The sequence below is a fragment of the Eublepharis macularius genome, chromosome 9 (assembly GCF_028583425.1).
Source record: "Eublepharis macularius isolate TG4126 chromosome 9, MPM_Emac_v1.0, whole genome shotgun sequence".
Classification (NCBI taxonomy): Eukaryota; Metazoa; Chordata; class Lepidosauria; order Squamata; family Eublepharidae; genus Eublepharis; species Eublepharis macularius.
In genome coordinates this window covers 27,339,056-27,366,685 of record NC_072798.1, presented here as the reverse complement: position 1 = coordinate 27,366,685, position 27,630 = coordinate 27,339,056, and the positions used below count along the sequence as shown (strand labels likewise).

General features: G+C 40.8%; 1 protein-coding gene across 1 annotated transcript in view; it reads right to left on the bottom strand.

Moving 5' to 3' along the window:
• The window catches only part of BRAF (B-Raf proto-oncogene, serine/threonine kinase), a 74,522-nt gene extending 47,593 nt beyond the window's left edge, over positions 1-26,929 (bottom strand). Inside the window, exons 1-6 of the mRNA XM_054989438.1 lie at positions 26,677-26,929; positions 16,243-16,344; positions 12,488-12,751; positions 5,827-5,930; positions 5,451-5,553; positions 1,796-1,944 (exon numbers count right to left, since the gene is read on the bottom strand). Coding sequence (XP_054845413.1) covers positions 1,796-1,944; positions 5,451-5,553; positions 5,827-5,930; positions 12,488-12,751; positions 16,243-16,344; positions 26,677-26,826 — 872 coding nt within the window. The 5' untranslated portion in view covers positions 26,827-26,929. The remainder of the gene's footprint in view (positions 1-1,795; positions 1,945-5,450; positions 5,554-5,826; positions 5,931-12,487; positions 12,752-16,242; positions 16,345-26,676) is intronic.
• Positions 26,930-27,630: the final 701 nt, after the last annotated feature.

Sequence of the window (27,630 nt, the reverse complement as noted above, 5' to 3'; positions counted from 1 at the left end):
GAACCCAGACAAGACCGAAGAAATGCTTGTTGGAAAGGCAGAGATCTTTTGATGGACTTTTGATGGAGTTCATCAGTTAAGAGCCTAACGCTTATACTGGACCCAGCGCTACTACTAGAAAAACAAGTTAAGGCAGCTGCAAAAAATGCTTACTACAATCTCACTCTAGCCTGGAAGATGACTTCTTACCACGACCTGGCCAACCTGGCCATCTGAATCTATACTATGGTAACATCAAAACTTGACTATAGTAATGCACTATACATTGGTCTCCCATCTAAGTTAACTAAGAGGCTCCAATTGGTGCAAAATGCTGCAGCTCAACTGTTAGCAGGAGTGCACAGGAGCATAAACACCACTCCCATTCTACAGTCTCTCCACTGGTTACCTATCAGTTACTGTGGTCAATTCACAGTATTGGTTATTACATACAAAGCTCCTCACGGCCTGGGGCCAGCATTCCTACGGGATCACCTCCCTCCACGGCAGCTTCGCTCATCTGAACAGGGTCTCTTGAGGTGCCAGCCCACACATGGGCTTTCTCTGTGATGGCCCCTCCCCTGGGGAATGGCCTGCCTGAGAAGGTCAGGAGAGCAACCATTCTCTTGACTTTCCACAAATGATGCAAAACTGAATGATTCAAAATGGCTTTTACTCAGATAGGAGGGAAGTATTGTAGGGAGGAGGTCTCAGATACTTTGCTAATGAGTTAGGGACCATGAACTTCACGCACTATGTTGTCTTGCATATTATCTGTTCCTTTGAATATGTACTCCTATACATTACCTGTGCTTCATGTTATGTAATATCAGTCCTGGAATTGATTATGTTCTGTTTCAGCATATTATCAGTTGCTTTGAATATGTACTCGTATATACTACTTATGTTTCATGCTGTCTAATGTCAGACCTAGAACTGATTATGTTCTGTTTCAGCAATTCTTCAACTTTGTACTGGATCCTTGCTAATGCTATGTCTTTGTAAAACCCTATGACATTGTTTATGGAAATGTCCTTGACACTGTATGGAAATGACCTTGATACTGATTGTACTAATCTCACATTATGTAATCCGCCTTGAGTCTCAGTGAGAAAGACGAACAATAAATGACATAAATAAAAAAAAATAAAATAAATGTCTTTTCTCCACTTTTGGTCTGTTTATTTGATGGTCCCTAATTCTCGCACAATGGGAGATCAAGATCTTTTCCACACTGCTGTAAGGTGCTGAGCTGGACTGCTCCCAAAATAAAGATCTCCCAGATGAACCTCTGTGCCAAGTAACAAACAGAGGGAGCTGGATCCTACCAGCTTTTCTGGTCAATCTTGCCCCAATCTCCTCATCGCAGCCCGCATGGCTTCTGTAAACACAGATCCTATGATTCTCAGCATAGGCATTTGGATGTCAAAAGGAGTTCCTACTTCCTCTTTAGCCTGCAGATCTAACCCAGGATACTAAAGACTAAACTCAGTGTCATGACCAAACACAAGTACTGCACAATGCAGCATGTGGCAAAAGCCACCATAATGTAGCACAGTAGCCATGCATAAAATTCCAAGCAAGGTACAGAAGCTCTCTCTGATCACCTGCTGAACTGGTGCAACCCTGAGCGCTTCATACACTGAAAGAATTCATCTTTATCCATCAGGAAGCATAGCAAGAATTATTTCCCACTTTGTACTGATAAAGGTGTCACTGTTGCTACGTTAACGCAAGACACTGCTATGCTACTGCAGCTGCAAAAATCAATTGCTTCAGCAGAGTATTTAAATACATGGCACATCTGATTACTTACTCAAGCTGATCATAATTCACACACATCAACGGCACCTCTGTACTACAACGCTGGTGAAATTTATATCCACAAGTCTGACAACGGAATCCCTGGAAAAGCAGCTTTCGACAGAAGTCACAGAATGCTAAAGTAAAGAAAGTCTTTCGTACCTGTGGCATTAAAAAGAGAAGTATTAGTAGCAGTCATGAGGTACACCAGTCTGACAAGTATAAACTTGTTACCACTAATACAGAGTATTACCTACCAATGACCAAAGTTGCTTCAAAGCTATATTTTTAGAGCCAAAGTAGACATTACAGCATCCATGGGTTTGACCTGTGGCTGCTGCTGCCACTTTAGGGAAGAATTTAACCATCTAAAAAAGGCCGCGAGGGGCCTATGGCATGGTGGGATCAGAAGATTTAATTTCCCCCCTACCCTTTTCAGACTATGGCTGTTTTGGTATTTGAAAATGTGTGGTGGGAATACAAGATTGCCTGGTGCTCCTGCACTGTGTGGTATTTTTTGAAACAGTTAAATTTTCCTTAAAATGGTGACTGCCACAGGTTGAACCTGTGGTCGCCATAACATTTAGTCTGGCCCTATCACAACAAAAATAATTCTTTTAACGACTTTGTGATTGTTAAGGCTGCTCTTTTCAAATGTTTATCTAGTCAAGCATTGAAGAATACCTCATCATTCTTACGTGCAGCAAGACTTTAGTTAACATTTCGTGTGAATTCAAGTGCCTAAAGCCAGATCTTTAAATGCACCTAATGTGTTTATACAGCAACAGCCCAGTTTTCAGCAAGTAAGAAGTACTTTTGCCAGGGTCTCCCTCTAGTTCAGTGATTGCCTTTATGCTCTCAGATTGGCCACTTTGGTTCTAAGTTTTAAGAGACATTTTATCATCATATCCCGAAAAAAGAAAACAGCTTCAGGTTCAGAAAACAATGATCACAGATACAAGGTAACCAGTTGATACAGATTCCGGGACAGTTAATTTTTGTAAATTAAATTTATAAAACAGAAAGTTCAAACAAAATTTAATTTCTAATCCCAGCTTATTTATTTGTAATTAAATTATAACTGAAAAGACATTGCTGAATGATCAGGGTTAAGATATGGCTGTTAGAAAATTAACTCTCTATTTGAGTGTTACTTTGAAAGATGACATGATCCAGCAAGCCATACCTACACACTGTGCACTTACAGAAGAGAGGTCACTCTACAGCTGGGTACATAAAGACCTTCACGCATTTACAGAGCTGTACCTGTCACCTCTACCAACAGGTGGGGTTCAGGATTCTGACCAATATCTGCTGGAAGACTTGAGCACTAAGTCACCCATTTTTAAAAGAGGATGCTGTCCTCAATTATAATGTTGATTTACTTTAACTGATCACCATAACTCAAAGCATAAATACAAAATACCCTTGATTACAACTTAAATTATTCTTCTAACCAACTGTTTTAGACTTTTAAACATTTACGTAGCAGCTATTTGAAAAATTTAAACTGGAAAGATATGAAAACAAAATGTTTGACTTTCAAAGGCTGCGGGAAATGAACAAGTCAAATGTTTAAAAGGGATGTTATGCAGAGATGCAAGATTTTTATGAGGTTCCCAGAGCCCCAGTGGATGCAACACACTTTAAGAAGTTAAACTGAAAATAAAATTCCTCTATCAGAAATCCTTTTCATACAATAAACCTGGCCCGCAGAACCTGACTGTACAGGCCCCATCCAGATAGCCTGCCTCTACTTGCTCTTTCTTCAGACAGGTTCTATTTCTGTATTAAAAACCACTGATTTTAATAACATAGCTTTGGAAACTGGGCTCAGCAGTTAGCTGCTGCTGCTGAACCAATAAGAAACCATTGATAACATACTCTTATAACACAGCAACACTTAATTACTATTGCTCTGTCATGCAAAGTTATTATTTAAAAATCTCATATGCAAAGATAGTTTCTTCAGTTCCCTCAAGAGAATGTTAGTATTTCTAAAGAACCACGCTTTAGCTAATGTCAAGTAAGTTGTTCAAAACAAGGACAATTTACATAACTCTTTGTGTAATTACAGGTTCAGACTAGAGACTACAATGATGCAAAAGCTGACTACATTTCTGTAACGAGCACCTGAAATGAACATAAGGCACTCTAGTACAGTTGCTGCCTGGAGGCAGGACTCTAATCACATCTGGCCTGCTGAGTAACCCACAACATCCAGATAGCAGCAGTGGTTCCATTAATATTCAGCTACAGGAACAACTGTCATAAAAAAGAAGTGTTACACAAATCTACTCCATTCAACATACTTCAGAAGAGTGCTACTAGGTGGGAAAAGATTAACTCTAGGTGACCGGGAAGGCCACCCCTTGCATAACAGAAAATACCTTCATCTCGGGGTGGGGGGAGTGTGCCTAAAAGCTAGCTCTAAAAGTCTCTGAACCACAGCACTAAGCATGCAGAAAGCATGTGATGCAGACACCCAGCTGTCGCAACCTAAGAGACCCTCACTCTCATCTCTGGTAGCTGAAACCCAGCACTCAGGACCCTTAGGAGTATCCAAGAGCTCTGGTCAAGGATTTGTGAAGCTCTCCAGCTTCCTAGATTCGTTTGTGTGTGTGTGTGTACATCTTATGCTAGTAATACTAGACACAGGCAGGTAAAATATATTATTGGAGTTTTTTATAGAAAGAACACAGGAAAGTATACAAGGCAGGAATTGTGCTTAAAAACATTCAAGCAAGGCATAAAAACAAATAAGAGCTTGCTATTCTAAATATCATCTAAATAACTAAAATTACTGCAAGCTGACTAGCATTCTTTGACTTAGTTCCAAGGCTGGTTGATCTTACCAAAGGCTTAGCAAAGAGTCCATCCATGCCAGCCAACTCTAGGCATCCTGGTGGTGTGGTATAGAGCTAAGAAGCTCTCTCTCACATTGTAGATGGGCAACAATGGCTGAAAGGTAAAAGTTGGGATTTTGCCTAGAGACAATAAGGCTTCTTGAGATCAGGGAGAGTCGGCCTACCAGCCTGGAAACCAAACAGGGCTTAGCTACTTAACTGTCATTACAGCATGTGAAAATGTGGGGAGTGCTGATCAGGAGCTGAGTTCAGTACCAGCCTCCGGCCTGCTCAAGGACACTTTCTCACAAGAACAAAGTAACCCACAGGTGTACCCAATTAAGAAGATAAGGGACTTTCCATGCAACAGGCCTAGTGAAAAGTCTGCATGAACAGGAGCCTGAACCAAAGTTTCAAACTTACATTCTATAAAAGCTGATAAAAAGGCTGATTCTTACACCAACTATGAAGTCATTTTTTCTTCCATTCAGGTTACTGATGTACAACAATCGGCTAAAAGAAATCACGTGTTAAGTAGGTGAACTAATAACAATTGTGCATAGATTTACAGGGTTGTGCCTAACACACTTGAGAGACTCTGAGAATGCTGGGAGAGAACAGGACTAACACGCCATACCTGTGGCTGAAGTGAAACAGCACTGCCAATGAGGAGGCAGAATCCAACTGGCTTCTCAGGTGATGAAAAACTTTGCTTAAAAGTCGAGACTTTTTCAAGCAGAACATTTTTTAGAAGCTCAGTTTTTAAAACAGCAGGACAAACTAAAGCTGAAGTGGGCCATCACACTCCAAAACAATACGTACAAAGTTATGTGTCGTAAGAGGCACGTTCTCCAAGACTTCCACGTGTAATTCCTCTCCAGTGAGCCAGGAAATGTCTGTGTCCCAACCGATTGGTTTCTTCTCCCTACAGCACAAATAATCCCTTTGTATCTCCAAACTTCCAAATTCAGGCAGATCATAATGCTTAAGATATAAAATTGGTTATTGAGAGGACAGTAGTATTGAGTGGAGGTCTGCTCCTCAGCCTTTCGCTGTCAAAGCAAAGAATTAAAAGAGTAAGAATTTAGCTTCTACTAATATGTTCTGAAAAATAATTTATTCTAAACTCATACCCTCCAACCCCAATAGCAACTTCTCTTCCATTTAGTCTCCAAACTACAATGTATACAAGCCATACCCATCTTGTATTCGGTAAACAGCACAGCACTCTGGGATAAGACCTCGCATCATCAAAGCCTTCTTTAAGCTATCCCGGACTGTTACCCCGCATCTTGCTGGGACCTGTGGAATGCAAAAGAAAAAAAGCATGGTTTGATTTCAATCCTTAAAAAACATGTCTGGAGATATATATTTTACAGAACTTGATGAAAAATATAATTTCCCAAATGTTCTTTGTACCTCCTCTGCTGTGGACATACAAAGAAAAGTTACATGTTTAGCATGTAATGCTGATCTATGTGCAACTGGTTTGGAACTGTAGAAAGACACCTTCAATCACAATGGGAGAGTGTATATGCCACCGCGGTCAATAACCAACCTGGTCATTAACAAGGTGTCTTTCTATTCTAATAACCACCCAGCGGAGACAGTATGTTTTGCAAAAGAGCTCTGCTATTTATATCCTTTCTGAGCCTAAGTGACACCCAATAAATTAAGATAGAAATTCAAACAGCAGATTGTCTGTGCTTTATGCATGAGGTCTTCAGAAGGAGCTTTTATTTTCTCTTATTTACATTTTCCTTTTCCTGAGACAGAGACATAGAGAAAAGTGTGAAACGAACTGTAATTAAATGTTGTAGTTTGTAGTTTTACAAACTGCAGCATTAACCAACAGCCATCTTGTTAACAGAAAACAGCTTGAAAATTGCTTTTGGAGTTTGAAGTGTATGCAAGACTGCATATGATTACTATGTGAGAAAAAGGGGTATTTTACTAATGCTCAGAGGCCATCAATTACCTCAGATGTTCTGGGGAATCCTTGGTAGAAAAAAACAAACTTTGGCCTATAGTCAACTCAAGATAAAATTAAAATAGTGGGGAAGAAAGAGAAGATACAGATGTGGACTAGCAATTTGAAAAACAGGAGAAAACTGGCAAATTTGGGGGAACACTGACAACAATTCCTGCACAGTATATTTTTTCTTTTGAAATGAGAGAAATGCTTTTTAAGATAAGATCTTACTCATTCAAAATATTAGCATGAAAATTCTTATGTAGCACAACCTACAACATTTGATAATTAGAGATGTGAAGGTCCCCGGAAATGGCCTTCTTCCCATTTATTTCAAAACTTCCTCCAGTTTTAAAAGGGGGGGGGGATCAAGAAATTTTAGGGAGCACTGAAAAAAGACTCCTTTGGAATGGGGGAAATGATTTACAAGACAAGGTTTTACTCAAAATGTACAGCATGAAAAATTGTATGTAAGAATCTACATTAGGTAATTCCAGGTTACGTTCTTGTTTAAATGTGAATAATTTTGGCAACAATATGCCATAATGCATTTGATAATACTTTATAAAAGAGTCCAGTGTTCCCAATATTATAAAAATTAATCTGACATTCATGTGTTCTGGTAGTCCTACCTATTGTCATTGTATGAAGCTCTTTACAAATAATACACAGTTTTGTTTACTTTTTCCGTATCTCATAGATGACAAAAATGAAGATACAAGAAGTTTGCTTCTATCTCTCGTTGCTTGTAAAAAGCTAAGGCATTTATTTATAACATTTCTCTGTGGCCTCTCTAGGAACTTGCCTAGGGCATCTTACAAAATAAAAACAATAAAAACAGAACATTAAAAGATATTAATTAAAACCCAGCATTAAAAAAGCCCCAGCCCAGCATAAAAACAGAACATAAAAACAGATAATAGACAGTTTAACAGCTGCCAGGCTAAAATAGTGTTAAATCAAGCAATCAACTAAAAGCCTAGGAAACAGAAACATTTGGGCCTGGTGCTTAAAAAAAATAGCAATGTAGGTATCAGCTGAACTTCAGCAAGAAAGGCATTACACAAGTGAGGTGCCACTACTGAAAAAGACTTGTCATTCCTTAGGCTACCCTGATCTCATCAGATCTTGGAAGCTAAGCAGGGTTGGTCCTGGTTTAGCACTTGATGAGAGACCACCAAGGAAGTCCAGGGTTGCTATGCAGAGGCAGGCAATGGCAAACCACATCTGTTTGGTTCTTGCCTTGAAAACCCTAAGGAGTTGCCATATGTTGGCTGTGACTTAACAGCACTTTACATACACAGTGGTTGCCACCTGCCTCACCTCTTAAGAAAGGAGCATGGAGAAGCAAAGTTCGCGAGACAGAGCTTAACTGACAGGTTAGACAATACGGGAGGAAGCGGTCCTTCAGGTACCCTGGCTCGAAGCCATTCAGGGCTTTAAAATTAAGAACCAGCACTCTGAATTGTGCTTGGGGGAAAAATGGGCAGTCACTACAGATCTCTCAACACTGGAGTAATATTTTTGGATTCCATCAGTATCTGAATAGTACCACTTTGCATACTAAGTCATAACTTGAGCCTTTTAGGTTGTTAAAGCCGTAAAATAAGTTCATATTTTGTAGAAATAAGTGTTGCACATATTTCAATTTTCCCCTTAATTTCTGTCACCCCACCAAAAAAAAACCCTACCTGTCACCGCACCAAAAACTCCCCCACCATGTTTTTTCCCCTATGGCTTGAAAAATTTCAGGAAATTTTATACCTCTAATGCTGACTTGTGAAGGCTGGCAACAACCCCTGATTTTCTACTTCTTCCATGAGAACTGTTCTTACCACACCCACTGATGTTGCCACCAACTGCTATCCAGTCTCTCAAGGTGAGGATATATAGGTGGGTATCCTTGTTAGGAACCACCACCTGACATATATCTTCATATATAGTATTAAAGAGGCTAGCACTGTAGAGTGTGTTTGTGCATGTGCGCACACTTTTCAAGGTTCTATGTAATTTTAGAACAACCAGCAAAGATCTAATGTCAAGTGCTGAGAATTTCATGCCTTTGCCTAAGAATCTGAAATATTTCCCAGCTCTGTTCAGTTGTTCCTCCTAATGCTTATTTAGCAAGACTCGTGTTTAAAGTTATGTTGAATTCCTCCATGTTAATTTTAACTAGTTCTAGACACTTCTCAGAGAGTTCTGAGAAAATTTCTCTTATAATTAGAAGATAAGTAGAAGCCTGGCTTTCCTTCTTGGCCTTAATATTTAAATTCTTTCAAGCATCTTAAGAAATTACTGTTAGATACAAATAATAAGCAAATGGTTATTTCAAAAATTGGCTTTGCACAAACACAGGAAAAACTGGGAAAAGAATCCAGCACTGAGAATCAGAGATTCCCTTGGTAAAAAGCATGATTCAACCCCTAAGGCTTTAAAACACAGACTTCAATAAATAGGAAATGCTTGGTGAAATCAGAGGCCACAGTAGGGTCTGATCAGGATTCACGGAGACCACAGAGCAAGGCTTCAGTTCCCTGCACGGCATCACCACTTTCTATGAGAGGCAGACAATGCTACACTGATCATACAATATTGCAAGAGCAGCACAAGCTCTAAATGCATAAAATCACGTTTGAATCTTCTGCACTTGCATTGCTGTCTTTACTAATGCATATAGGTAGTTTGCATTTTCTCCAACAGTCAATTTTTTAAAAACAGGCTTGGCTATTTAAAGAGCCTGAAGCTCATTTGCTACACATACCTGTTTAAAAATTACACTGGAATGAAAAAAACCACCCTGACCTAGCTATAACTTTCAAGAACTAAGCATCAAATCCAGGCACCAGCCAGTCAAAGTTAAGCAACATTAGGTCACACCAACTTCACTGTTTACCTCTCCCCCATGGAAATCAGCTGGGTTGAAGTGATCTCCACCTTGACTGGATTTTGCCCTATATCTGAAATCTGAACTCTCAATTGCCTTTTCATTTAAACTTTACCTGTCAACTCCCTTCTACTTAGCTCCCTAACTCTTAATCTGTCTCCTCCCTAAAATGCCAGTGTTATTTTCTTTACTTTCTGTACCACTGGTAATTCCAGTTTCAGCTTCTGTATTCTTATTTAGATCTTTTATATAGTATACACACTATATAGTATACACACCCTGTGAAAGCTCTCTTTTGCCCTTCTCTTTTGTTCCTAATCTTCACAGTTGTCCATGGTCTCCTTGACAACAGTAAGTTTTAAATGTGTGCTTGGGGTGGGGTAGGGGTGGAAAGTGAGCGGCATATGATCTGCCTTCTCTGTATACTACATGCAGATTCCAGCTCATAATCTGGGAACTACCTGTTTATCTTACACACTTTTTATTTTGTACAGGAAGTCGATTCCCTCTCCACCCCAATGGCCTCATCATATTCAATATGCCCTTCTCACTGCTCTGCTCAAGTTCTTATAAATAGGCCGCTCTCTTCCCTTTACCCACTACTATATTTTGTCCTTTGCAGTACCAAAAGAGCCTCCTTTGCCATTCTGTACATTGTCATCACCCTTTCTATCTTCAATTCCCTTCTTATAGCGCTCCAGAACCCAGTCCTTATTTCTCAGGTTGCTGTGTCAGAACATGGTGGAACACTCACTATGGAAGGAGGTCAATTTTCCTGTCTTACATTCTTGGGAAACAGAGTCATGTTCCAAGATTTTCTAAATTCTGTACACCGTATGGCACTAAAAAAACATTAAACAGCAGTAATTTATTTTCCATTTTTGCAAGAATGCCAAATTTCACACATCAAAAATAAATTACATCATGTTAATAAGAAAGGATATAAGTCAGTTTTTCTGTGCTCAGATGGTGAAAAAGCATTTGATACAATGGAAAATAAATTTATGTTAGAATCTCTTAATGCTTTTGGCTTTGGAGCTAATTTTGTAAGATGGTTAAAACTGATGCATTCACATTCGTGAATGGATGTTTATCCCCAGAAACTGATATTATTACAGGAGTTCATCAAAGCTCTCAGCTCTTGTCTTTGTGATTTCCTTTGCAGCCACTGGCAATCATGGTGAGAGATGAGATAGAAATAAAGCTAATTAATGTAGGTTTGTCTCAATCTAAGATTAATTTTGTATGCTGATGATATTGTTATCATTATAACAGATACTGAAGAATCCAGTAAAAATTAGAATCCCTTATTATGCAATACAGTAAAGTCACATGGTATAAACTAAATACACATAGAACTGAGGTCCTTTGTTTAACAAAGGATCTAAGTTAATAAAAAAGGGATAACTGGATTTTTATATGAAAAAAGTGAATCAGATTAAGTATTTGGGTAGCTGGTTAACCAGGAACAAAGGTAGGCATGAAATTATGATCCATTAACAGCTGAAATAAAGGCAACACTGACCTTCTGGAGAACTTTATCTTTTACTGGACAGTTGAACAAATAAAAATTACAGTTTCCCCACGATAAATTTCCTTCTTTGCAATCTACCAGTGCAGATTTCTAATAAAATGTAAATGATTGGCAACAATTGTTAAATGCCTTTATATGGGGAAAACCACCTAGGTTTTGTCAGAACAAAATGTAATCTATTAACAAGCTGCCAGACTGAATTGGATGAAAAAATGGATAGCAAATAATGGAGAAAAGTTGCTGGCATGTATTGAGCAAAATTTTGTTAAGATCCCATTGAAACTATGTCTTTGAAATCACTTGAAATCTCCCTTTTAGTCTCTGTAGATAGGGACAAGATACATAAACATGGTTTAATTTTTCCCCACTTAAGTGGGAATTGACTGCAACTAACACATACAGAGATTTGATAATAAGTAACCAGGTAATAACATATTAACATTAAAGATCATAGTAATTCAAGTATTCTGGTTTTTGAGGATCAACAAGTCAAAGGTTATGTGTCATGTGTTACAGAAAGGTATTGTGTTACAACCTGTGTTAAAATTTGAGAAAGTGTTAACTACATGTTAGCACCACCTTAATTTGAAACTGTGTATCATTTTATTGGAAGTATTTCTTAATCCCGATAATAGTTTTGTTATATGACAGCAAAAACATACTGGTAGTGATTTATATGATAAAAAGTGGAGATCAGTATTTACATATGGAACCACCTTTACATGGCCTCTCATAGGGAAAATGATCTGTCAATGATACCTACCTTTCAGGCTACCAAAGATCTACAAAACTGGGAGTAGTAAGTACTGATTTTGTGAGGTAGAGAAGACAGATTTTCACAAGTGGTGAACATGTAAACAGGCAATAGATTACTGGAAACAAATGGTAAAAATTGTATCAGTTGGACTGGAGAAGCAGATTCCCTATAAGCCAGAGATAAATTATGTAGTTGACATGCCTAAAAATATTCAAGCAGTAGCTTGACATATGATTACCGCAGCCAAAATAGTCTTTGATACGAACTGGAAGCAAAAAAAAATAGGCCCACAATTCACGACTGACTGACAAAAATAAAAAAGACCTACACACTGGGGCAATTAATGGCCTACCAACAAAAAGACTTCCAGATTAGACTAGACTCATTGAGGTTTGTGCAGAGAACAGAAGTTGCAGCAAAATGTGTGTGTGGACATGTTCACCTTGTATCTATTACGTATACCCTTTCTTGTAACGAATATAAAAAACCAACATCAGAACACTGAAACTGATCTATCACACAGTCTAGCTGAAGTCTACAGGATCCCTTGAGAGCAGCATTTTCCCCACCGAGCTCACTAATGCATCACATTCTGGCAGAGGACAAAATTATACTATACTAGCTCTTTGAATTTCCATTGTTAACAACCAACATGTTTCTTTTTAAAGAGACAACAAAATTAGAACTTTTTTGATAAATGTACAGGCCTTACCACGGTCCTCTGTTTATTGGGCAGGAAGACTCTAACTGTAGGTTTCTGTGGAGATTTGGGGTTATTCCGTGACAAATCTGCAGGGTTCTGATAAACTGAGAGGGATGAAGGGGCTACCGAGAGACTAGAAGATGATGACGATGTAACGGTATCTGTTGAAGCAGAACTGGACACAGAGAAATCAGTTCCATTCCCCATGGATTCCAGTAATTGCTGTTCCCGCTGCTGCAGTGCATCTAACTTGCTGGTGTATTCCTCATAGGCCTGTAGAAGAAATAATGTTATTTAAATTACTGATAATCTGGACGTATACTTCTCTGAGATATTTATAGCCTTTTAAACACCTCAGCTGCAATCACTAGAATGGCTGTTGATCCAGCCTCCAATGGAACATTCAGAAAAACTTTAGGACTAAGCAGAAAGTGATGGAGTCAGAATTACTGATCAATTCCGTGGCCCCATTATTTATTCTAGCACACACAATATACCACTTAAATAAAACTTAACTACTTGAGCTTGCCTTGGAAGTTGGTTCATTTATCTATATACTTGCTGCCTTCCAGCCAGAAATGGTAATTAAGGAGGCATACACAAATCTAAAAAACAGCATCACATTTGTAAAATATATCAAGACAGATATATCAATCTACAAAAAACTAAAACCCTAAAAGCAGTAAACACATGCCTCAGTGCTAGAACAGCAAGCTGGAACTAACCAAACAAGAAATCCCTATAATAAAATACCAGCAAAAGCTCATGAGCAAGATGGACTTTGCTGAGTGCCTAAGAAATAGCAAACATGCTGCAGGTAACACTCCCTGGGGAAGGAATTCCATGTCAGAATACAAGCACAGAAGAAGCCGTCTTTGTGGAACCCGCCTAGGAGAAGGTAGTCCCTAAGGTACTGTTCTATTCTGCCATTAGAGCAAAGAGACGCATAAGGCAGACGCAGGATTCCCAATGCTGTGTTTACCTCAGAACACTAATGCACAAGGGTCATTTGCAGGGAAGAAATGGTGGGAGGGGCTCCTTACCTCTCACCGCAACTAATTATTCTCTCAATGCCACACCTGCACCACAGCCAATTTTTGTTCCCTGCTCCCCCACCCCACCCCCACCCATACCAGTTGGCTCAGAGACTTGGAATAAGCTCAGGAGGGGGAATAAAGACCAGGAACAGGAGAGACTGAGAGGTGAAAATAGTGGGCAAGGGAAGCGTTAATCTTTCCAGCTGCCAATTCTCCCCTGAAAATCCCTCTGTCACTGTTAACAGGCAAACTTGGTACTGCTGCGGTAATTTGTACTCTTGAGCTTAGTGATGTTACAGCATCTATTTGTTGCCAGGAATGCATACACACAAACTACAGAAAAAGAATTTACAATTTGCCTTTCGGCCCCTACTGAATAAAAACCTTTCTATAAGAGATGGTTTACAAAGATTGAACCAGCCACACCAATGTGGCACAATGATTCCCACTTTCCCTTATTATAAGCATTTTATAAAACTTGGAAGATGCACATACAATTTATACAATTTGGTATGGGCTATTAAACTGCCGTACTGATAGAAGACCGCTCTGATAAAATGTGATAGGACAGAAGACTGTTCTGGTTAGAATAGTAAAGAGTCCAGTAGCACCTTTAAGACTAACCAACATTATTGTAGCATAAGCTTTCAAGAGCCACAGCTCTCTTCGTCAGATGCACGACAACACTGCCGGCACCAGGGTCTCTGGCGTCTGCGGCAAACCCCCCCCCCACACGCGCGCACAGCATACGTGCCACGGACTGTGCGATGACGTCATCGCGTAATGACGTCATCGTGCAGTGCAAGCCGGGGCATTCGCTGGCGGATGGCTGGGGTGGCGGGCGGAGGCTGCTCCGCGCTCTGCACGCCGCCCCGGCAGCAGCTCGTGGCTGCTGCGCCCAGCTGGGGGTGTGTGGCGGCGGCGGCATGAGGCTGGCTGACTGCAGCAGCTGCAGGCCAGCTACGCTAGCACCACGGTGCGTGCCTCCGCCCCCAACACCCCCTCCGGCGCCTCTCCAGGGCCCTTGCACCTGAGGCCACTGCCTACCTGGCCTCTATGGGTGCACCGGCCCTGCATGATGAAGAGCTGTGGCTCTCAAAAGCTTATGCTACAATCAAGTTGGTTAGTCTTAAAGGTGCAACTGGTCTCTTTGCTATTTTGCTACTGCAGACTAACACAGCTAACTCCTCTGGATATCTGGTTAGAATGTAAATGCTAAATACAAAATAGAAATTGGAAGCTAAAGAAAGCTTGAGGGAAATATATAAGTAGACATCCAATTCCATCAAGCAAAATAAAGACAAGCTAGTAGAAATCTAAAGTGGTGTCACTTAATTCCAAATTAATGAAACAGAATATATCATAAACATTTAACACAAGATTTCCACCTCCACCCAATTTAAGTATTTTCTTCCTGTTCTCTTTATTATAACTCTGTACCTAGAAATGCCTGTTTAATTTCTTCTGAAATAAGAGGTAGCCAAGAGGGCTAGTAGAAGTACAGAACTGAACCAATAACTCAACAAGTCAAAGATATCAGAAGCAGAATAGCAAGCCACTGTAGCAATTTCCCCAATATACCCTGGCTGCATCTACACAGAGGTTTTTCCTCAACTTTTTTACTAGCACATCCATACAACGTCAGTCTCTCATTGAATACTTTCCCAGCTTTTCTGGTTTTCAGTACATTCTCTCAAAAGTCAGGCCTTGCATGATGTTTCTAGAAATATGTTAGCAAGCCTTTTGGATGGGAAGGTGTGCATTTTGAAGGTCCCACTCACACAGCCACCGTTTTCCTCACTATATGGATGCAGCCCCTTTCTTTGCATACATGCTTAATTTTTCCTAAGAGATGCCTGTGCAATGTCTTGTGCAAGTCTTAATTTAACTGGATTATTTAGAAAGGACTTCTTACACAGGTAATAGGGCTGTTCTGTAAGGAAATAGTTCAAAAAGTGCTGTAAGAAATCATTTAGAGAGATGTTTTGTTAGAAGGTTAAGTATACTAGTGTGTTTTCTCTATAATATACTACTGTGTACTGCCTGTTTGATCCTACTGGACAGTTCTACTTTGTTTAATGTCGTATTAGTCTGCTTATGTTTTGTTTCAACATTTTTCCAGCTCTCTATAGGATTTCTGCTTTTCAAATTTCTGCTATCCTTACTCTGTTGTATTGTTTATTGAATGTTCCAATCACTGGAAATATTGATTTACACTGTGTAATCTGCCTTGAGTCTCAGTAAGATAGGCAGAGTACAAATAACAAATAAATACATTCTCTATCCAGTCTGGAATGCTCTCCCTAAACGCTTTCCAGCGTGGAACAAACTTTTGGGACGTTTATATCCACTTCTTCACCCTTATCAGCTCTCACTGTCATTTGCTTAAAGGAGATTTAAATAGTTCACGTGACCTCTCCTTTACAAATCTAAGCTATCTGCTTCTGATTCAGTAGTACCTTTATTTAATAATACCTCTACTATCCAAGATGATCATACGACGTTTGCCTGCTTCTTATATAGCACACAGAAAGTACTCTCATTATTCATATCAAAAACTATAGTGTCTCTTGACCTATGAAGACAGTGGCAAGCATTCTAAATCCAACTTAATTACTAAACTTAAAAGTCCACCGTAAGCAACTCCTGCCTTCTTAAGCAATAGGCAAGTTATTTTATCCTCTCAGAAACCACGGAACGTACATAAATCTGCAACTTAGCGCTTACCTCCAAATATATAGATGGTGGATTATGCTCTCCTCCAAACTTCTCCAGCAGAGCCTCTATGTGCTCTTGTGTTAGCTTAATCATCTGTTTGATGTTCCACACCTAAGAATAAATATACATATATTACCGTATGCCCAGAGAGAATATATTTCAGGCACACACTGAAACCAGTTCACCCAGTGATGCAGTCAGTCACCTGCATGTAAATAGATGACACCCCACCCCCCAACGTATGCATGTGGGTGCAATGTGACACACACAATTCCTATAATCTTCCATTCCTCAGACTGTTCACACAGCAAATCTAGAAATTATTGACACATACTGAGGCACAGGGTGCATGCACATCTATTACTGCATGTGTGACATAATATGCACACGTTCCCATTGCATGTAGGGAACTGCAGTCAGCCAGTCTATTAAGCAATTTTAAACAAATCACGTTCTATGCAGCAAGAGATCCCCAATAAAAATTTATCCAAGCATTCAACAGTTTCATCATGCCTGCTTCTGTCTCCTTACCAAAGGCAATACAAGAGTTACTCTGTGCATGAAACTATTTATAGAAGGCATTCAAGAAGACTGTGGACATTAATCAGGGGACAAAAAATAAGAATCTGTGCCTCCTCCTGTAAGAAATCTACAGTATATTTAGTGTTCAGGCTATCACCTCAAAGAATTAACCATCTGTCAAGCTGTGAAGAACTGTGCTAGTCAACTTCTCAAAAGAACCCATGACTGCTCAAAAAAATAACATTACAGCCAGGATAAAAGCATTGTTACTTTGCAAAATTTCTATATTGAATTTATATTGTCAAACTCAAACAAATATATTTAAATACAGTTTTAATGACACTGTGATTCCAACGACTCTTCCTTTACAGGCAAGACCAACCAAAAAGGGATTCAACTCTAAGAAATTTCCTTCATTCACCCACATTCCCTCCATGAAATAACTCAGGAAGTTCTTGATCTTTGTGCTGCACACCTTGCATGTCAGGAGAGAAATGCTGACAACGTCTAAGACAGACTTCATAAGCTACAGAAGCGTGTGCCTTTACAGATTCTCAGTGCCCATATATTTTTGCTGTTTTCTAAAATATATATAAGTAAAAACGTTAAGAGATGTTAGAATACTGCAGCAGAGGAAGGGAGGAGAAGAGTGAGAGGAAGAAAGAGAGAAAGAAAGGAATTCTAAGTTAATTCATAGTTTATTATAGGTCAAACAGTACAATATTTTTTTTACAGAGTGACCTACCTAGCTCCAGTTTCTCCAGCAATGCCTAAAACCAAACATCTGATTTTCACCTCAGTAACTAGTACAACTCATCTGCAAGGATTATGCCATACTAAGCCACACCAGCATACAAGACTTCATAGTAACTTAATAGGTGGTTAACTGCAATTATTTATATCATGACAGATGTCAAATAAAGTAAAAAGGCGGCCGCCACAGGGAATTTTACAGAAAAGAAAAAAGTCGCTCAGCTCATCAGTGAGGTAAATACGCAGCAAGACAACTGCTCATCATGGTTCAATATGGCTTTGAACCACATTCTTTCCAGCTGATGATACTGGAAAATGACTCTGGGTAGTTAAGGACAGAGCTGGAAAAATATTTCAAATTCCTAGAAACAAACATCAATTTCTAGGTGGCCCAGAAGCCAGGCACCTGCGATTAAATTTTCCCATTACATCGTCAGAACAGAGAGCCACACAAATATCTTTACAGAAAAGTATGGCCTGGACAGAAGTCAAGGATTATGCTAGATGGATATTTCACTTTGGTGCAATTAATTCTGTTATCAACTACAAATGTTGTTTGGAAACAATTTCTGCAAATACTGCACAACCTCTGCTGCAGCCACTTGGATTCATTTACATCACTAAGATTTTAAAGAAAAACTAGAAGTGTTTGCTCCTATGAGAATTCAATACACTACCTTGGAGCAGCTTATCCCAAGGGTAAAATGCAGGGCTTAAATTACAAACTTTATTACTGACTTCTTACTTTTCCAAAGTATAATAGATATTTTTAAACTTTTAGAATCAACCTCTAACAAAGCATGAAAAACTAAGGAAAAGAGCTATAGAAATCATATTTAGTATTGCATTCAGAAGTCTCTCAGTGAAGAAATTCAGGAAATCTAACCCAACCCTTTCTTAAGACCTGATGTAATAGCCAACTAAATATTACAGCAATGTAAAGGCAAAGGGAAAAGGGGAATAATTAGCAAAACAAAGAGAAGTCACTCTATACAATCCTTTTGCATTGTTACACTCATTAACCCTTCACATTACCAGTAAATAAGGCTTTCCTTTAACCCCCTTCTCAATCTTTCAGGTGTTTCACATAAGCCCTGTTCATAAGCCACAATTCATTTGCAATTTTTTTTAAAAAAAAATACTAATGTTAGCAAAAAAAATGTGTGACTGTAGGGGTATTCCTCTACATGGAAAAGAAGCAGACTTTTAACTGGTGATTTAGGATCAAATGTGCTTTCTGCATGGCAGAAAGCCACCATGACCCTTGCCCTGGATACGGTTATCTGCTCTGCTCCTTAACTGGTCAGGGGAGGGCTTGCTTTTTGTCTCACTACTGAATCCAAAACAATTAACACTGGCACTAATATCAGCCGAGGGCAATTCTATCAAGCCCTCCAACTCAAACTTCCATCAATCCAATCCATGGAAAGAAAACATCCAATGTCTACAGTATTCTGAATGCAGAGCAAACCACTCTGCGTTATTGTGACAGCACTCCCATATCATCAGTAGTATACATTCCATCACATGTGTTAACTACAATTAGGTTCACAAGACTTATCTGGCCAACAATCTTCATGGCATGGAAGAAGGGTGCACACATGTGCATACACACGCACATACATCATGCTACCACAAGAAGATTACAATCACACCTACACGTCTCTATAATGCACTGAGGAAGTGGGTACGTGATCCCTTTTTTAATCAAATATGACTGCTGACTGAGTAAGCAAGTGAAAAAAGACCATCTGCAGTAAACTGAGAAACATCAGCATTACCTGAATAAGCACTTGGCCCAAATTTATTTGGGCAATCTGTGGCAAGAAAATATGTCAGTAATCAGATCTATGTACTAGACACCAAAGCTCCATTAAATAGGGCATCTCAAAACAAACTGATTTAATTTTTAATGTTACCTATTTAAATTTATAGCTCGTACCACCTCCAATGGCTGAGTAAGGATTATTAGGGCAACTAATAAAAAGGTATTAAAATCCATTACTACTGCACATAATTCAATACAATTGTTAAAAATACCATTAAAAAATCCTCAACCCTTTTACCCTGCCATCCCATCCCCAAGCTGACTCAAACAGATAGATCTTAAAATGGTTCTTAAAGATTCTCTAGCAAGTGTCCAGCCACTTACTGAGAATGTTTCTCCTTGCTCTAAAAACTCAGCACAAAGATGATTTCTTAATGAGGGACCCCTTGATTACATTTAAATTGGATTCAAGGAGGAAACAATCTACACAGGACCTGAGATATTTACATACTCATTGGTCAAACTTAGCAATACTGAAGCACTGGTATTATTTCCAGTCCCATCAAGATCATCATCTTTGGCACCAGCTACCGTTTCCAGTCTTCAAGGAAAATAGTTGCTTATTTGACATGAGGAGTAGTTCTGTGCATGTATGTTGTGTAACAATTGCCTGATAGAACTGTGATACCAGATTATTTTTGGGCTCTCGCTGTGATACTATATTAATTTGCAGTGGGGGGGCTCACAAATGATTTTATTCACATATATTTACAGTTTGCCCCAGAGAGTCCTCCTAACTGGTTTATTTATTTATGTCCTAGAGGCTCAGAGCAGCTTACGACAGTTTTTATATATATATATATAAACGTTTCTGTCTCCCAGGTGCCTCAACAGATTTTATTTACAACTTAAAACTACACAAAGAGTTAAGAACCAAGCAGTTGAAAAAAGCCACCCAGACGTTAAAGATAATTTATTACAAAAAATTATGCTTCTTTCAAACAAAGCAGAAAGTCTAAAATATAACATTTGATTACTGCAAGTATTTCAATTTCTGTAACTTCAAAATCCTTCTGAGAAAACTGGAGTAAAAATGTAATGATATTGCAACAATATTCCCTTACATAATTTCAGTATTAACTTCCAAGGAATCACCTAACGCAGCAACCATCATACTTATGAAGTGTACTTGTACTGTGGAATTTTTCTTACCCACATCCCTAAAACGGGCCACATAACTTCTTGTTAGATCTTAAGAGTGACCGGAGGTGTTTGAATTTATAATTATTTGGTTCTGTATACTGTTGAAATCCAGTGCTGACCCAGTGTAGTCGAGTAGTTAAAGACTGTCTGACTAGAACTTGAGAGATTCTGGTTCAAATCCTTACTCAGCCATGAAGTTTTCCAGGTGACCTTGGACAAATTCTCTCAGTCTGACCTACCTCATAAGTCTACTGTGAAGATAAAATGAAGAAGGGGAGAACTACACAAACTGGCCTGAGATCCCTGGAGGAAAAGGGGGAGAAACATTTGATATGACAAGTAGATCCTAAGTTTCTTTTCATTAGCAAAAGGTCTTTCTACCCACCTCATAAAGGCGGACAAAAGCCAAGAGAAAATAAGATGTTCACAAATGAAAAAGCAGGAAAAAAGGGTAGGAATGAAAGCATAAAAAGCTGTACAAAAATCAGAACCAAAAATTGTATGGGGGGGGAGCAGAAATGAGGATCCAGATGAACTATCCTTCACTGCAATGAAAAGAAAATTACAAAATAAAAGGTAGAACTATGAAAAGCTAAAGGGGGGGGGGCAAGAGTGGATATAAAATGAGGGAGACAGGAAAACATCAAGTGATAAAAAATGAAAAATTGCTTTCAGGAGAGGGATGAGAAGAGAATGAGGATTCAGATGAGTTAACTTAAAATGCAATGCATTTTTAAAAACTGAGGCAAACATGGGGGTGGCAAGATGAGTGTGAAAATGGAGGAAGGAGAATAAAGAACATGATTTCAGGCTGGGGGAGGGCAAAAATCCTGAAGAAAAGCAAAAGAGAAATAGCAGAGGCAAATTTCAGGAGATGGGTTCAAAGGGGGAGGGGGAAAACCTTAAGGGTAAACTATGGACTGGGGAAGAAAAGCTGTTTTTCATTTTTCAGGGGGAGGGGAGGAAGGGGGGAAAGATAAACTGAGTCACTAATAGGATTGGATAAGAAATGAGGGAAGATTTCTGGTGGCTCATCTTACTCACACACACCCATTAGAGAAGTGTGATGGGGAGAATCCAGAAACATTTCAACTCCTTCCGTCTCATCAATCCCCACCTGCAGTAATGGAGTGTTGCTATGGTAGCCTTTCCACCATGAGCAGCTCCTGGTTCTTCCAGTTTGCTCCTAACTTCATGGGCCAGCAGTGGGTAGCCACCCTCTTTGAACAGGAAATCAGTAAAGGAGGCCAAGTAGTAGGCTGGAAGGCCACCTGTCCATGGCTCCTGCAGGACAACTAGGCCTTTCCAAGCTCCACACTGGTTCCCCCTGCAATCAGCCTGCTGTCATCTTTGCCTCTCCTAGCACTGACAACACCAAGGTGCGGTGTACGCTATGAAAATAGATTTGTTTACTGACGTCTTTGCAGTAATGTTTAATCAGTTTGGGAAAAGATACCTCTGGTTAAATCAGACAATGCTTTTAAAAAATATATCATTTTAATACAAACACATATAAAAAGCCACAGGGGATGCTGCCATCTTGGAAAAGGAATTCCTTCTCTCACACATAAGGAAGGAATGCCTCTTCTAATATGAGGCCTGATGAGAAAAATAAATGTATCAGCTAAAAATAAAGTTTTATTTGCTTCAAAATGACTCCTATTCTCATGCAAATCTATGCAGAGATTTCTTTAATCAGGTGACATCATACTAAATGGTATCCATTTATTTCACAATAGCAATATTAGCCCTGTCTACTCTGAGTGCATAAGCAATCACACAACCCTCCTATTCTCTCCTGGTCTGTAAAACACTGCAATAATGATGTTTGGAATATAACCCCCACCCCAGCCAGCAACATCCTTGCCAGGCTAATTATCAGATAGTCACCTTGAATTTTCCCCTGAAAAAAAATATATCTTTTTCAAGCTGAGTTGGCAAGCTACACAATTTCCAACTGACAATACTGCTAGACTGTTCAGCTGTTCTTCAGGCGTTGTCAACTGCAGACAATTCTTTCGAACAGATAGAGCTTATGAAGGGTTTAGCCCCTCAGCAACCTGCTTTTCCATATCCAGTATCCCATTTTCATTTGTCTCTAAGACAGTACAACACTACATGAAGTGTGTACAATTTATAACAAACCAAGCTAACTGCAGCTTGCAAGTCACATATAGCAAGTAACCAGAGGCAAGATAAATCTCCTGTGTTTGCTACAAACTTACGGCCGCAAAAACAGAGTGTCTGTCAAGTACTTGGATCACTCAATGCCTGGGTGTGTTGTAGGACAAGTTTTCTTGACTTTCATAGGCCTCAACCAAAGCACAAGATTAATAAGTATACATACCATCCAGTGCTAGGCATCCTATCCATTAAACAAGCCAAATGTCACAGAGAACACAATCTTCAACTTGCATTTAAATAAGCAAACTCACTGGGACTCAATGCATGGTCAGATTAAGGAACCGTATCCCCACCCACTGCTTAAACAATCCACAATGGTAGTGGAAAGAGCTGTCAAGTCATAGCCAATTTATGGCAATCCCTGCTGCGGGTTTCAAGCCAAGAAACAGTCAGAGGGGGTTTGCCATTGCCTGCCTCTGCATACTGACCCTGGTCTTCTTTGGAGGCCTCCCATCCAATTACTAACCCAGATAAACCCTGCTCAGCTTCGGAGATTGGGCTTGCCTGGGCTATCCAGGTCAGGGCAAAATACAGCCTCAAATAGCTTACCTGTAATTTCTTGAAAAGGAAAATAATGGCATACAGTAAGATCATGGTATGTCAGTTCAATGATCCTTCATTCAGAACATTAAAAATCCTTGGATGCAATTAGAAAGCAAGTAAAAAAATGGATAGTAAACAGTGGTCATAAACAGCAACCCATGGAATTTATGCTGAAAAGAGAGGTGTGCAGTCAGCATGGCACAGAACTGCCTTTCAGATATTTTGGATAAACATAACTGGGGCCAAGGAAAATGTAAAAAAAAAACCAGAGCTGCCATTTTTAACCACCTATTGTACTCAGAGACCCTGGAATTCTGAAGTGTGCTATCTAAATGCTTAGCAAATGCTTTTTAAATAGCGTCCTAGAAGTCTGTCACAGGCTCACTTCATTCACACCACTCCATGCGTATCTTCCCATTATCACAACGCCTGATGGGCAGCACCTCTTTTACCAGATGCTTCCCTGTTCCTCTCCCTAAAGCTGACCTGAAAATATTTTCTTGTCTACCTCCCTTTGAAGTTTATCACCACCATCCCCACTGAGATGCTCATATTCCACTCACCTGTGTACGATTTTAAAACAAATAGCCTTTATACTGTGCCGGCTACTAGTCTGTCTGATCAGGCATAACTGGGAAATTACAGTGTGAAAAAGAAAAAAAAACTCTCTCAAAAGACTAGAACTTGGGATCATCCAATAAAATTGATTAGTGTCAAGTCCAGAAGAAAAGGAAGTAATCTATTTATGTATGTATTTAGATGTTTTATGCCCCTTTTCACTCAAGGCAGCTTACAGAAGTTTCCAGAACAAATTAAATGATATAATTTAACATCAATGTTATTTTGAGTCATGCACTATACAATTAAATTAAATAATTCTTTGCCACAATATATGACAGGCACACTTAGCATATAAGGTTTTAAAAACAAACATTCATATAGAATACACCTATCAATGGTATTAGTAATGACAGAAAAAAATGGAAGTTTCATTCATGCTCAAAGGCAGGGAACCTCTGGTTGCTCCCAATACCTGACAAGCAACTGGAGGGTGACTACCCTCACTAAACCTTGTTTATGAGCATCTAGACTATCTGGAATTTGTTAGCAATAATAGTGATGCTAGAATCTTACACACTGTTCCATTTAACAGGAGCAGAGCAGTTGGCTGTCAGTATCAAACTGTTGCTATGGCCAAGTCTTTGCATGCATAGGTACATTTTTTTAAAAAGTGATTGTGTTTATTCCTAAAGAGCCAATCACCTGCATTTCTGGTCCTACCTTCAGATATCTTTTCACATCCCAGTAAGATACTAATATATTCTGCAAATATACAGTGACATCTTTAGAACAGATAATATACTTAATAAAAACTCATAATCCCAACCAGCCTCCAAAGTAGGACAGTATGGTCCACATTTTGCAGGCAGGAGCTGAGCTTGAGACAGGGAGAGGTTTGCCCAGAACCCTTAATGAGTTCATAGCAGAGGTGAGATCTGAAAGGTGAGGAGAGGGTACTGCTGCAGCCACAGCATTACATCAGTTCTCCCTATTTTCTGCAATACAAACAATCCTAGAGCATAGTTTGAGTGAATAAAATCATATTTTGCTTACAAATTCACTGCATGAGAAGGACAGAAAGAGATATCACAAAATATATTCTGTGTTGTCTAAAATGCAGTTAGTTGTTGTAAGCTACAGACTTCTTGTAAGCCTTATACCCGTCATAAAATATCCAGGTCTATGACACCTTCTCTCAGCATCGTAAATAATTATGTAAAGCATAGTAGAGTGAAAAATGCAAACAGCAGTAAAACCTAAGAAAGTGTACTAGATGTTCTTTCAGGTGACAGAATCTTCTCCCATAGTTTTAAGCACCTCCCTGCCGAAGCAAGTTTATGGAGTAAGAATAAGCCATGTAACCTCCATGAAAACTTACAGCCTGCAACACAAAAGCATCCAAGTTTTAAACATGACAATACTCATTAAGATGCTATATAAAAGGCAAATGCTAGTGATAAATTCAACAAGCTACATTGGCATGGATCTTCTAATCATATGTCTGTAAGCATCATCTCATCACTGCCCCTATATGCTATTTTAGAAATATTTCTATATGAAACAAAGTCCCATGAACAATCGCCCAGACCTTGCTTAAGGCAGGCAGCATCACAGATCAATGCAATTTTCTGAAGAGAAACCAGAGTACCACAGACTAATCTGGGTGCAAATAAATTATCCTCCATGAAACAAGGAGCCTAACAAAGCCCACAGGCCCATCCGTGCCAAAGTGCTGTTCACAGAGTCCACGTGACCCTGTTTGTTTTTTTTATAATGCAATCCACAGGGAGCTTTCAACACTTCTGTCTTGAAAGGGTAACAACCCAACCCTCCTACTCAGCTGTACAAATTAGCCCTGTCAAAGTGCAAGCCAACCAACCTCTCCCTCTGTAACAGACACAGAGATACCCATGAGAAAGGGGAGGGGGGAGATGTGTTGTTTGCTCCCTTATTCACCAAATTCCCTTAACCTCCCAGGGACCCAGAATTTGGGTCCAGTAGTACTTTTAAGGGAACTCTGACCCTCGAAAGCTTGTGCCCTGAAAATTTTGCTGGTCTCTAAGGTGCCACTGGACCCAAATACTGCTGTTCTGCTGCAGACCAACACGCCTATCCACCTAAAACTCCCAAAGATCCAGTTAGTCTCAGAAGTAGCTACTCACTGACAGTGGGGTGCAGTGGGGGGAGCAGGTGGAACTTCTCCTTCCAGGTGGCTTAGCTCAACAGACAACTTGCCTGCAGGAGAAGCCAGGAAAGTGAGAGAAAAGAAGCAGGGGAATCATGCGAGCTTGCCTGCCCGGTAGCAATGGGATATTAAAAGCAAAGCAAGGCAAGGTTACAGAATAATGACGTGGGGGGTCCCGATTCACATCCCTAGGAAATCTCACCACCCACCTGCCAACTTTTCGACGGACCACTGCAATTGTGCCCTGAACAGTACCCGAATAAAGGAGCTCCTACTCTGGAAAGCGCACACCCTGGAAATCTCGGTCTCTAAGCTGCCACTGGACTCCAATCCTGCCGTTCTGCTGCAGACCCACCTGAAACTGCGCGCCTTGAGCAGCAGCAGCGGGAAGGTGCTGACACGAGCAGGTGATCCTGTTTGCCTGGCGGCTGAGAAAGCCTCCCCCTGCATACGGAGCGCAGCGGTAGGCGGCGGCTTCCCCCAGCCTCGGCGGTCCCCTCCACGCGTTCCCAACAGCCGCGCACTCCCCTTGCTTCTGGCCCCCTCCCCTCTGCAGCTTGCCAGCACAGCGGCACCTCCCCGGTCCGCTCCCGTACCCCGTATCTCGAGCGCCCAAGCCCGCAGCGCCATTCTCCTGCCCCGCGGGACCCCCTCCGGGAAGAGGTCTCGCCTCGCCAGGCCGACCCCCTTCTCCTCCGCCGCCGCCCTCAGGGCCGGTCCTCACCTCCTCGGGGATGGCGGGGTCTCCGCTGGCGCTGCCGCTGCCGCCGCCGCCCCCCGCGTAGCAGGCCCCCGGCGGGGGCGGCTCGGGCTCCATGTCCCCGTTGAAGAGCGAGGCCCCCTCGGCGCTGCCGCCGCTGCTCAGCGCCGCCATCTTGGACCGGAGTGCTGAGGAGGGGGAGGAGGAGTGCGGGGGGGAGGGGGAGCCGCGTCGCCCCTGACGACCCGGCCGCCCCCAGCCGCGACCCGTAGCGGAAGGAGGGGAGGGGGAGAGGAGGAGGGAGGAGCGCCGCAGAAGCCGCGGCCAGAGCCTGCCCGGGCGCCACACGTCACACCCCGCCCGTGACGTCACCCAGCGTCGCCGCCAGCGCGCATGCCCAAGCGGACGTCACCGGGAAACACCCTGACGTCATGACGCGAACCCCCCGCCTGCTCGTCGTCTAGGGAACGGCTGCGCCACGCCTCCCTTCTGACCCCTCCCCGCCCTCACGATCTTATTGTCGGGAATCGAGCCTTTTCTTCCGCCCTTTCCGTAGCTCCGCCGCTCTCGTCCTGCCCTCTCCTTTCCGCCCCCATCTAAGGAGTCCTCGTAGACTAAATCGTTTAACTGCAAGCAAATATAAAATTGGTGAGCAGCGATGCGGATTTTTAAGTAATCAACTACAATAGGCTGCTGGTTGGGATTGCCAAACTCCAGGTAGTGGCTGGAGATCTTCTGAAATTGCAACTGATATCCAGGCTGCAAAGATCTCTTCCCCTGGAGAAAATGGCTGCTTTGGAGGATGGACTCTATGGCATCATACCCAGCTGAGGCCCTTCTCCTCCCAAAATTCTGCCCTCCCCAGGCTTCAATCCCAAATCTCCAGGAATTACCCAACCTAGAGGTGGCAACTCTAGCTCATACTGCAAAAATATCGTTGCAAAATAGCCAGGGAACACATTTAAACTCTAAGTATGA